The following is a 12,609-nucleotide window of genomic DNA, read 5'->3' as shown; positions in this document are numbered from 1 at the left end:
TCTGCTCAGTGTTATGTGGCAGCCTGGGTGGGAGGGGAGTGTGGGGGAGAATGGATACCTCTATACATATAGTTGAGTCCCTTTGCTGTTCACCTGAAACTACCACAATACTGTTAATCGGCTACACACAAATATAAAATAAAAAGTTTAAATGTTAAGAAAAAAGATTTCTTTTTTAATTTGCAGGTGTATAGAGGTTAATGGTAATTAGAACAGCAGCTGCCAAACAGGGGTGGGGCTGAAGTATTTTCTAATACTTTTTAATAAAAAGATTTTTTATTAATACTTAATACTTTTTCTTAATCTTAATAAAAAAGGTGTTATAGATGGGGTCCTTGTTCAACTTTTTAAAAAATTATTGTTGTAGTTTGAAGTGTAATAATGTGAATAAATCTATTCACATATCTGGGTAATCCTGAGGCTGTCTCACCGTAATTGTTTGTGCCTGCGGAGTATCAGTGTATTAAGGGTTTATTTTTGTTTCATGGGGGTTCACACAGTAATACATAGGTATCTACTATCACGTTTCTGTAAGCAAACGAAATCCTTAATTTCCTAAATGTTGTTAAACTTTAACTAAAAGAAATGTTGAAACTTTGCATCTGTGCTTTAATTTCTAAACAATTGTTAAACTACCCTTGGATGTTTTCAGATGTTTTTATCCTTTTATCTATAGGGAATTCAAAACTATATGATCTACCAGATGAACCTTTTACAAGACAGTTTTACTTTGTCCACTCAGTTGGTCCATTTAAGTGAGTATAAAATTCAAGTTTATTTCTGTGCTTTTGACCTTAATTTTACGTACAACTCAAGCAGGTTATTTGCAGCTTTAATGCATATAAATAAATCTGCACCCATCAAATACTGCCACCTCGTGGCCAACCAGAATATTTTGCACCACTATCCCAAACACTTATTTTAGTTTGTTTTGGGTTTCAGGGCAAGGACTCCAAAGGAGATTATGGCACGAGACAGAAGTGTCCCTAATCTTACTAAAGATTCTTTGCATGAGGTGAGTTATTAAACACTGTCTTATACCATTATTTTTTAAATCCTAGATTTTTCAAAACTAATCCTTGGAAAACACGTTTCTTATCTCAGTAGTCCCGTCACTGGTAAAGAGTTACAAACAAAGTGAGTTTGGTGGCAAGATTAAATACTGTTATATTTAATAATGCATTTCTGAGCTGAGAAAGGAAAGTGAGGGAAAAGTGGCAGACAGTTGTGACACATGGGAAGATCCCGCAGTTCGTAACATGCATACTAGGTGAACGATCTCAGATTTTACTGTGTGAGCTAATTCACTAACGTGTTAATCACTAATGTAAGGAAGAAAACACATCTGTATATGGATAGTTAAAAACCTTGGGAGTATGGTATAATGTTGCTCATATAGTCAGTTTTGTTCGTGGCCATCTTCCTACAACACTATTTAATACTCATAAAAAGAAGCCTGCTTTCCTTTCTGTGGTGCTATTAGGTGGCTCTTCTCAGAAAACATGGGTTTTCTTTTCTTTTTTTAATTATAGCTGATTTACATTGTTGTTAGTTTCTAGTGTACAGCAAAGTGATTCAGTTTTTCATATATACATATATGATATATATATATATTTTCTTTTTCAGATTCTTTTCCATTTATAGTTCATTACAGGAGACTGAATAAATTTCCCTGTGCTATACAGTAGGGCATTACTGAAACATGGCTTTTCTTATTGGTGCTCATCAATATCATACGTGCCTTATTTGAGAAATAGAATTTATAGTATGTCTGGCATAGGCTTGCTGGAACAAATATACTACAGTTCTAAATCTTTTAGCAAATTAAAGTGATTTTTGTTAATATGACTGATTTTGATTTCATAGTTAATCTTCCCTGGCGTTGTTAATAGACCTGCTTCTGGGTGGAACACCTGCAGACTTTGAAATATGGCTGGGTTCAAGCGCTAGCTTTCCCCTTGCTAGCTGGGGGACTTAAGGCAGATTGCTTAACTTTGCTGATCCTATGTCCTCAGCTGTACGCACAATGGGGATGACAGCAGTACACATCTGTTAGAGCTGCAAAGATGAAATGTGAAAACATGTAAACATGTTTACACTGTGTCTGACATGTGGAGTACGCGCAGGTCACACTTTCACTGCAGGGGTGTTAAGAGTTGAAATTATGCCTGCAAAGTACTTAGCACATTGATGACACCTCAAGAAGTGCTCAAGGGTAGCTGTTACTCTGGTGGTTGTTTTCAGGTACAGTGCAAATATGAAGTGTCTGAATCGTATCTTTTCTTTAGCCAGGGAGACAGAGAGTCGCACGGAAGCACAATAACCTGCCAGACCAGGGCAGGTCTGAGGCTGCTGACAAAGGAAACAATCAGCCGGAGAGGCCTGGACCAAGGCAAACTTCTCCCAGAAACAGGAGAATGCTGCGTAGACACACGGTCGACGATACAGTGGTACCCAAGGGCCCAGAGACTGCTGGCAACCTGAGCACTCCCCAAGAGGCTAGCATTTCCCAGTCTTAACAGTAATAAGGAGGAATTACCTACTGCCAAGAAGCAAGTCCTCAACAAGAAGATGCTGCGCATGAATACAGCTTCGCACTAAATGAAATTTGTTTGGCTTGAGAGAAAAGCAGAAAGGTCCTGAAAGCTTTTCTGTGGCTGATAGAAAGAATACAACAGGTCATCACTAGCTCTTTCCTCTTCAGAGGTAATGGATACACTTGAAAAGGGATGGACAAAAATTCCAGTGGTGTCCAGATCTATAAGACACTTCTTAAGTATTTGGGTTCCTGGGTTCCAGTGAGAGGTTTCATCACCAGATTCTGACCTCCTTCTAATGAAAGGTGCTAAACCTCTGTGATGTGTATGAACTAGCAAACCACAGTCTAAAAGAACTCCTCCCTCTGGGATAAGCCGAAGAAAAGCAATTTAGGTTTCACTGTACTGTGGAGGCTGGGCAGAAAATACGGCATTTGAATAAAGAAAACAGGGCTGAAAAATGTCCCTTTTAAGCAACACTTGAACCCAAAGATGCCTAAATGCCATTTTGATTGCTCATTTTAGTTCCAAGGACACATATGACATGTTCTACACTATGTATGTGGGGAAAGCTGGGTATACTTTTTTCTTCCAACAAAGTACAGATAATTGACCACTGCACTTATACACCTGTAGCAGTGTCTCTAGAAACATCCCTTTCCGTTAAGAGCCCCCCTAAACGTCACACCGGATGGATGGTTACTGAAGAGAGTAGACTTGGCACATCTTCTCTTAGTCTTTTGATTCAGATTCAAAACTTACAGCACAAACCAGGTCAAAGTAACTTTATGTTAGAATTTATTGCCATTTATTCCTTTTTATAAATTTCTATAGATTGTATTTCTTATTTTTTTATGTTACTAATTAGTCTAGAGCTGCAAACACGGGTTTGTCCTGAGTACATTTTCAAATAACTTTGTAATAGGGAAATGGTTTTGTGCACGTTCTTGGAAATACTTGTGTATGTACAGAAGGGAGGGGCTGATTATTTTTCTATAAAGTAATTTATGATTTTTAATTTTCTAATGTGCCTTGGATATGTGCCAAATGATGGGAAAGAAACAGTAAACTTTATGATTCTTGTGTGTGTCGTGGTGTACTTTTTTTAGTTTGTTCTCCTGTGGTGATAGTTTCTCAGCCTTTCTGCTATCAACATGTGCTTGGTGTGTGGAGTCATCTTCTCCCACTGGATAGATAATACATTTTATTTTTCAGCTAGAGATAGAAGTTTGACTGAAATGTGTGAACTGGGTCATTTGGAGCAGATTATCCAGGGCTGCTGACCTAATCCAGTAAGCACAGTACCTAGGGCCCCCACAAAGGTATTTTCATTTCTTTTAGCATCAGAAGAACAAACTGAATATAATACAGCTACGTAGCCCGAACAGCAAATAAACACGGTTGCTTTGCAAGTTTGTTCTATTTTTCTTCCTCTCCGTAACTTTTAAACAAAACCACCTCATTGGCCTAAGTTGCTGTGCTTTTCTAGCATCCTGATTAAGAGATTTGACACTGTGCAGTTTATTAGCACAGTCCTATCCAAGACACAAATACGTACATTGGAAACCACCTAATTTGGGGGGTGGTACAACAGTTTTGAAAACCTACCGTGAACCTATTTGCAGGGCAGGAATAGAGACGCAGGTGTAAAAGAATGGACTCGTGGACCTGGCATGGGAGAGGGTGGCACCAACTGACAGAGCAGTGCTGACATATGCACTGCTGTGTGTACAATACACGTGTCTAGTGGGAAGCTGCGGTAGCACAGGGAGCTCCGCTCAGTGCTCTGCAACGACCTAGAGAGAGCCTCACGAGGGAAGAGATGTATGTATACATACAGTTGATTCACTTTGTTGTATAGCAGAAACTAACACAACACTGTAAAGCAACCATACTGTGATTAAAAAGAAAAAAGAAAGAAATATTGAAAAAGCCAAACATTCACATACACCCTCCATAATTCTAACAACTGCCCCAGCTGGTAGGAATGTCAAGTGAGAAGGTTTACGGAAATAAGGGGGCTAATTTGCTTGCACGGTCAGAGCTGGGGTCAAGGCCTGGCTAGCAGTGTCACCTATTTCCAGCTGGATGCACCCTTCACCTGGAGACAGAAATACCATGAATGGGACTCTCAATCCTGGGGGAGAAGTTTCCTCTTGAGCTATTCTGGTAATCAGCAGGGTGAGCAATCTGAAGTGATCACCTCAATTATTTAAAAAAACACATGTGTTTCTAATTACTTTCTCAATTAAAACTAAATTTGACAATTCAGAAATTGGTAATGCCAAAATTCCTATTTTGTATGAGAATGTTTTGAATTCAGAGTATTGTAGTTCAATCAGAAAGGTGAGAATAACCAGCCCCCACCCCCCGGATGGAAACATATTCCACCCCTGCAACGTCATCGAGAATTTCTGTCCTCACTTTCCATTCTACAGTGTCTCTGAATGAGGGGAGGTTTACAGTCCAACACCTTCACCTCAACAGCTGCCATAATAGTGGTTATTTTGTAAGAGAAAGCATGTAGCAAACTTGCTCAGAGCTGTCTAGTCTCCTTCCAGTGTTTCTATGTAAAATCTACCTGTTAACTGGGATTATTTTTTCAAAATCCTTGATCAGATTTTACTTTGGTGATTTACTGTTCCTCTGAACTCTTTTTGATGTCCTTAATAGCTCTACTCATGTATTTGCTTACTGAGGAATAATTACATGTATTCTAACACTGACTTCACTTCACTAAATTTTAAGTCTGAAATAGAGTAAAATCTCAAGTATAATTTAGAAATATACCAGCAGGGTATATATCTCTAGCTAGAGACTGGAACTATAAATATCACATTTTCCATCACTTTTCCTGCTATTAATCCTACTGAGCTCATTAAATGTTATGCACCTCCTCTGGAGCTGGGCCCCCCAGGACTAAGACAAGTTACACTGAATAGCTCACTTGAGAGAGAAATTTATGATTCAAAGTTACAAGCACAGTTTTTCATAACCTGGTGGGAATAAAGGACAAAAGATGACACTTGCTTTAAGTTACCTGCAGCCCTATCACTGAAGACCCAGAACATTTCTACCACAATGGTGAACTGCTAAACTGTCTCAACTGGACTCGAATCTTTAGAAATCATTTCTCTTAAAAACATGTTTACTAGTGTTTAAGTATTATTACCAGTATGTCTCAGTTATTTTGCTAATTTTTTTCTAATGGACGTATCCTCCAGTTACAGAGGTGGTACGGGTAATATTTGTTAGATGAGTTAATGCTTTGAAAAGCAGATTATAAATGAAATCAAAGTTAGGAATTTTCCTACATTAAATGTAAGGACTATCTGCAGGAAGAAAAAGGTCTTATCTGCTTTCAGAACCTATGTCTTGGAAATACTAAAACTGACTCAGCTTAATCCATGAGTCTTAACACCTACGATGTTACAGATGCTGCTATTTTCTTCTCACTGAAGATGTTGGAGCAGCTCCTACTTCTGCTAAGGTAATTTTCCCACTTAACACTAATGTCACAAGTATGAAGGATATATTCATGCTGCTACATATGTTCAAAGCTTTTGATAGGGAAGGACAAGTTTTAAATGCAGATCTTCTGCTCATTTCTCTATGGCAGAAAAACAACTTTGTCCAAATTTTTCTATTTTGCATAACAAGTTTATTTTTAAAAGGTATATAGACAATAAACAAAGTAAACACACCACCAGATCTTAACTTCTGCCAAGTATTATCTCCTAGATAATACTGGAACTTCGTTAAGTTCCAGTCTCTAGACAAATTCAATAATCGTCATCTTCATCAGAGTCCATTACTTTTCTTCTGTTGAACTGGGGGGAAAATTAAACGAGTATCATGTTTCATAAAACATAACTCAGATTTTCTGAGAAAACAAATTCCTACCCACTACAGAAAGACATTTCTGTTTGTGTTTAATATAACTTAAGTGTTTCAGACCAACCAAAGAGCCTTGAAAATTAGACCCTCAATGCAACGTTCTCCCCAAACTTCCCACTGTTGTAAAACAAAAATGTCTATGGGCTAAAATGTTTGACACACTACATGCAGATGTAACACATATGTAAAATATCAATCTTTCTTTTGTTGTGTGCTTTGGGGGAAACTTACTTTAACTGTTGTTTTCTTTTCTGTTTGTTGGCTTACTTTTTCGAGGATTTCTATTAAACCTTGTTCTGATACCTAGGATAATCAAAGAGAAAAACAGTGCTTTTTTAAGACAAAGAATTGACCTTAGCCGACTGAATCATTTCAATCCTTCCAGGATGTGGAGGTAGAGGTCAAGAAGGAAGGAGAATGGGACAGCTGGCTGAAACCACTGGCTATAACTCTTGGTTTAAGTTTCACTTAAAATCTGCTCTGCTGGTCTTCATTTGAGGGAGGAAAAGTATCCATCAGTTAGCTTCCTCAAAAAATCCAAGGTTAACAGGTATTTAAGAACCCCTTCATCACCACTAGCAGACTGACAACCACCTACACCAGCGTGTTAAGTGAATGGGACAGAGATACTCCACCTCCGCACCGAGACCTTGAGAAGCTTAAAAGCAGGACAGAAGTCACTCAAAAAAGATGAAGCCTCTGTCACCCCTCCACACGTGTTCTCTGTGTAAAGGGTTCAGGGCAGGTTGATCTCTGCAGGCTATGGTGGCAGCAGAGGGTTCCCCAGTGCCGGTGGGGCTCGTCTGGATCTTGAAGGAAGATCAGGGTTGCCAGAATATATCCCTCATGGCAGTATGACAATGCACAGAATAACCAGGAAATTCAGCACTTCTTCATTTGCAAAACAAGCATAACCTTCCCAATTTTAATTAGTATTGCTGACAAACCTTGCTTCCATTGTAGAAGCAATTTAGGCTATCTGACCCTAATAGTCACTGGTTCCAGAACAATGGCAGAAAAGGAAAGCAGCAGAGGATTTTAGAAAAGAGAGTTATCTTTTAGGATCTACGGTAGACACTATTCTCGCCTTTAAAAACTGCTTCAACAAGAATTCTGTAACCAGAAAGAGATGAAATTGACCTTCTGAGGATACATTTTGGTAAAGTAGGTAACAACAGATTAAAACTGCCTCAAGGCAGGTCAAGCTTACCTTCCCACTTAGTTGTCCATACCGTGCCATCTGTATAAGGTAATTCTCTACTGCTTTAGTTTTCTCAGGCTTTACAAGTGCTAAGTTACTTACTAAAAAGGAAGAAGAAAATATATATATATATATATACACACACACACACACACACAAACACGCACAAAAAGAAGTCAGAACTAAATGCACTTATTCCTTGAGACGAAGCACTAACATTTCTAAAGCACTTCAGACTTCTTGATGTCTTGAGACCAGCAAGGTAGGTAAGGCAGATGCTACTGTTACTCCTCTTAAAAATGCGTAAACCACAGTTCAGCTTTGTCAACCTCAGTCACGACCACAGAGAGGGAGTGGTGAACCAAGATTAAACTTGGGGGCTCAGACTCTAAGCTCCATGCTTTAAAAACAAAGCAAAACCATGACTGTTCCACGAAGAGCAATTTCTATATTGCATGCATGCTAAGTCACTTCAGTCATGTCCAACTCTTTGTGACCCCATGGACTGTAGCCCACCAGGCTCCCCTGTCCATGGGATTCTCCAGGCAAGAGCACTGGAGTAGGCTGTCATTTCCTCCTCCAGGGGATTTTCCTGACCAACGGATCAAACCTGCATCTCCTGTGGCTCCTGCACTGAAGGCAGATTCTCTATACCGCTTGAGCCACCAGGGAAGCCCTCAAAAGCAACCCATCCTCGCGAATTTCTATATTACTACGCATATACAATCATGGTGATCCATCCAGGGCTGCATCTTCTAAGCTGGGCTTCAAGTTATAATACAGAAGATAATGTTTCATTCTGATTGGCTCATTTAACTTTTTTTATGGTTTTATTTTTTGTGATGAAAAACACAACACAAAAGGAGAATACAGGTACACCTCCTTTTACTGAGCTTCACAGATACAGCAGTCTCCACAAATGGAGGTCTGTGGCATCCCACATCCCTGCTTTGAGCAAGTCTGCTGGCACTGTTTTCCTGACAGTGTGTGCTCACTTCACGTCTTTGTGTTACATTTTGGTAATTTTCACATTTCAAATTTTCTATTGTAATTCTTATATATATTATGGTGATCTGTAATCAATGATCTTTGATGTTATTGAAAAACAAAAATCGTGACTTGCTGAAGTCTCAGATGATGATTAGCATTTTTTAGCAATAAGGTATTTTAAAATTAAGGTATGTATACTTTTTTGTTTTTTTAAGACATAATACTATTGCACTTAACAGACTATAAAACTTTTATATGCACTGGAAAGCCAAAATATTTGTATGACTTGCTTACTGTGGTGGTCTGCAACCAAAGCCAAAATATCTCCAAGATCTGCCTGGACAATAAACCAAAGCCCCCATCACCCAGGTCAACTGCTAGCAGCATTTTGTGACTGACTTGCCTGAAGAGTTATCGCCAATAAATTTTATCTAATACAGTCATCCCTTGGTATCTGAAAGGACTGGTTCTAGGATTCCCTGCAGATGCCAAAATCTGAAGATGCTCAGGTCCCTCATATAAAATGATGTACTACAATCGGCCTTCTGTACCTGTGGGTTCTGACTCTATAACAACGGAGGGCTCACTACACGCACTTGGAGATCATTTCAATAGCAGGAGAGAATGGAGCTGGAACTTTTAATAACAACTTAAGTATGTTTCTTTAGGTTTATAAACCTAACACTTCTTATAAATAATCTGTATCTCACATGCTTTTAGGTTAAACAAGAATTTAATCTAGAGATAGCAATATTTCATATACATCTCCCTATTCAAATAACTCAAACCAGTTTTATAAAGAAAACCGAAGATGCTTACACCGGGCCCGGGCTGACTGATCCAGAACTTGGGCTAAGATACTGTTTCTCATTTCTGCTTCCCTACAAGAAAAACAGGTCAAGCAAAATTAGAACTAAGCTGCCAGCATTCCTACTGAACACAGAAAAATTTAACAAGTCCATTCTTATTCAAGAGCCAGTTTTATATTTTGTGAGTTTGAAAGGTAAAACTTCACAGTTTCCCAATTCAGAAGGGAGTTTCAGTTCAACCACCATTATAAATACTTATTAAGTACCCAGTGTGTGAGAAGGGCTAGAAATTTGTAGTGAGATTTCAGGCAAATACACAGACGAATGATTAATCCGTGTAATTTTCTTAGAGATAAAGAAGCTGAGGTTCATGGAGACCATGTTAAGAAGACACAGGTAACTGTGGCCAAGGTATGACCAGATTCCACGTTTTAAGATTCTCAGTTCTAGTTTTGGGTTGGGAGGGGAGTTACAATTATACCCGTTTCTACCCTTGCATCTTCCCACCTATCCAGGCAGGAACTATTTCATATTCACAGGACAGTGATTTCAAATTTTTTTAAAGCACAAATTGTTTTTCAAATGAAGCCCTTCAAGAAATTTAATATGAACTTAACACAGAAAAAAGTAGAGATTCTTTGGCTGAATTAGAAGGCTGAATCCGCTGTACAAGGGCAACAAGAAATAAACCACTATGCAGAAAGGAAAGTATGCATTCATCAGTTTCAGCCCTGAGTGGAGAAAGAAAAAAGTGTCTCTTGACTTTAAGCTTTAGCCTTGTAGGTTTGCTGTCTGAATTCCTTCTGGAGGCAGGGTGGAGGCAGGGAAAGAACATCAAGCAGAGAATTTTAAGAGGTCTAAGGTTAGAAATGACCCCAGTGATGGCAGAAGTAAAGGTAAATCCTCTTTGGAAGAATCCAGAAGAAGAGCAATCAATTATGCAACACATCTGAATTACAAATATGTTAAAACGTGAAAAAAAATTCCCATCTTCAGAATCAGTGAAGTTCATGTAGTAGATTTGTTTCCTTCTTAGCACTATCCCAGGTGCTTACCAATGTGTCTTTCCCTCTAATGTGAGCTACATACAGAAGGGAAGGAACCTTCTCCATCTTGCCTATTTCTGTAGACACAGCACAATGCCTGACCCAGAGCAGGTGCTCAGTAAGTATCTGATGGATGAACGAATGAATTAAAGGGTAGCATGGGGGACTTCCCCGGCAGTCCAGTGGTTAAGACTGCACTTACTACGCAGGAGGCATGAGTTCCACCCCTGGCTGGGGAACTATAATCCCACATGCTGTGTGTGTGCTGTGCCAGGTGAAAAATAAAAGGTAGCCCGGGGGCAGGGAGGGATAGGGAGTTGTTTAATAGGTATACTTCCAGCTTTGTAAGATGAAAAAGTTCTAGAAATGTGCTGCAAAGCAATGAGAATATGGTTAATACGACTGAATGATACACTCAGAAGTAGTTAAGAAGGTTAATTTTACCTTTTGTGTTTTTTATAAGAGTTAGGGAAAAAAGGTAGCGTGATGGGCTAACTAACAAACCTGTCACGTGTGAGGTGCTCTGCCACGTGCTGAGATAAACTAACACTGAGGATAGGAAAAAGTTACTATTTCAGTCGCCTCCGACTCTTTGTGACCCTATGGACTGTAGCTTGCCAGGCGCCTCTGTCTATGGGATTCTTCACGCAAGAATCCTGGGGCGGGTTCTGTACCCTTGGTTCCCCTGCAATCCTCACAACACCCCTATGAGGTAGTCCTATTAGGATGCTTATTTTAAGGTAATCACAGTTTAGCAGAGAAACATCAATCAGTAATTGCAACAGGAAGTAGTAAGTACTGCGGGGTTCCATACATACTTAATTGACAAACTAATAGGCATGGGTCTGGAAAAATCCCTATGCTAGGAAGAACTTTAAGATTCACACATCTGTGAATAAAACTAAAGTAAAAAAAGAAAAAAGGTGAAACCACCCTTCAAAGAGTTCAGAGTTCCCACAGACATAGAGAACAGAGCAAGAGGTGAGCAAAGCCGGTGAAGGTGTCTAAAGTACAAACTTCGAGTTATAAATAAGCCATGGGGATGTAATATGTCATGTATAGAGTGGGTGGTGACTATACTTAGAGACTATTGAATTGTATATAGTTAATAGTATTGAAAGTTGCTGAGAGTTAAATCTCAAAAGTTCTTATCACAAGAAAAAAAAATGTGTAATTATGTGTGGTGATGGATGTTAACCAGACTTACTGTGGTGGTCACTTCATAATATAAACAAACATGGAATCAGCATGCTGTACACGGAAACTAATGTTAAATCACTTATTTCTTAATTTAAAAAAAGGGAGGGCCCCTCTACATTCAGAGTTCCAGCCGGTACCTGTGCTTTGCTTCCTGTTGTGCTGCATCGCCAGGATCCTGAAAAAAACAATTTTATCTTTTAGAAATTTCACGGGGGGTGGGGGAGGGAAGGAACTATTTTATTTCGTTATTTTATTTTGTTTCTGGTACCTAACAGGCTCCTGCAGTGGGAGAGATGGGCTTACAAAATAATTAAAAGCTGGGCCTCACAGAAGTAAAAAGGTAAGTTTCCACTTACTACAATTGTTTTGATGAACTTCTAAAGTCTCAATCTAACAGAATGTTTTAGAATACAAACAGATATTAAGGAGAAGACCCCTCTTACGAAACCGTATTTAACGTGTAAAGAATAATTTCTGGAAAAGAAAATGTGCTTCGGTATTGGGGACGCTGATGATCAAACAACGCTCCCTGCCAGGCTATCCCGCTGCATCCCTAACACTTCACTCCGGGTTTCCGCACAGCAGAGTCATTAGTTGGGCGTTTCATCTCCGGGGTTAGTGTTCAGTGCCTGGCTCTCAGGACTGTCAACTCCGTCGGGCGATGTTCCCCGCTGTACCCTCTGCACCTGGCACAAGGAAGAACCCCCAGAAGATGTCTGTCGACCCCTCGGGTCGAACCAACTGTATTCTAAACAACATTCGGCTGGAACAGTAGTCAAGTAGGCTAGGTCCATTAGCTAAGGGCACCGAGAGACCGCAGAAGCTGAGCATTCCGCTCGGGACGCAAGACGGCCGGGCGGGTGAGAGACGGCCCGCGCCCGACCAGCCCGGGGCAGCACGTGGTTCGGTGGCCGCCCGAGCCCCCACGC

General features: G+C 39.7%; 2 protein-coding genes across 3 annotated transcripts in view; one reads left to right on the top strand and one right to left on the bottom strand.

Moving 5' to 3' along the window:
* Nucleotides 1-3,624, top strand: part of ANKRD27 (ankyrin repeat domain 27 (VPS9 domain)) — a 60,666-nt gene extending 57,042 nt beyond the window's left edge. For both annotated transcript variants that reach the window (XM_010848922.1, XM_010848924.1), the window contains exons 27-29: nt 677-755; nt 943-1,015; nt 2,289-3,624. In XM_010848922.1, coding sequence (XP_010847224.1) covers nt 677-755; nt 943-1,015; nt 2,289-2,519 — 383 coding nt within the window. In that variant the 3' untranslated portion in view covers nt 2,520-3,624. The remainder of the gene's footprint in view (nt 1-676; nt 756-942; nt 1,016-2,288) is intronic.
* Nucleotides 3,625-6,175: 2,551 nt separating this feature from the next.
* Nucleotides 6,176-11,864, bottom strand: PDCD5 (programmed cell death 5). The gene is made up of 5 exons (XM_010848921.1): nt 11,818-11,864; nt 9,445-9,506; nt 7,645-7,736; nt 6,666-6,737; nt 6,176-6,367 (listed from the first exon to the last, which is right to left on the bottom strand). Exons 2-5 carry the CDS (start codon nt 9,494-9,496, stop codon nt 6,320-6,322), a joined length of 264 nt encoding a protein of 87 aa, XP_010847223.1. The 5' UTR covers nt 9,497-9,506; nt 11,818-11,864; the 3' UTR covers nt 6,176-6,319.
* Nucleotides 11,865-12,609: the final 745 nt, after the last annotated feature.

Source organism: Bison bison, unplaced genomic scaffold, assembly GCF_000754665.1.
Source record: "Bison bison bison isolate TAMUID 2011002044 unplaced genomic scaffold, Bison_UMD1.0 scf7180017864280, whole genome shotgun sequence".
NCBI lineage: Eukaryota > Metazoa > Chordata > Mammalia > Artiodactyla > Bovidae > Bison > Bison bison.
The sequence above is the reverse complement of the archived record's forward strand: the minus strand, read 5'-3'. Positions and strand labels throughout refer to the sequence as shown.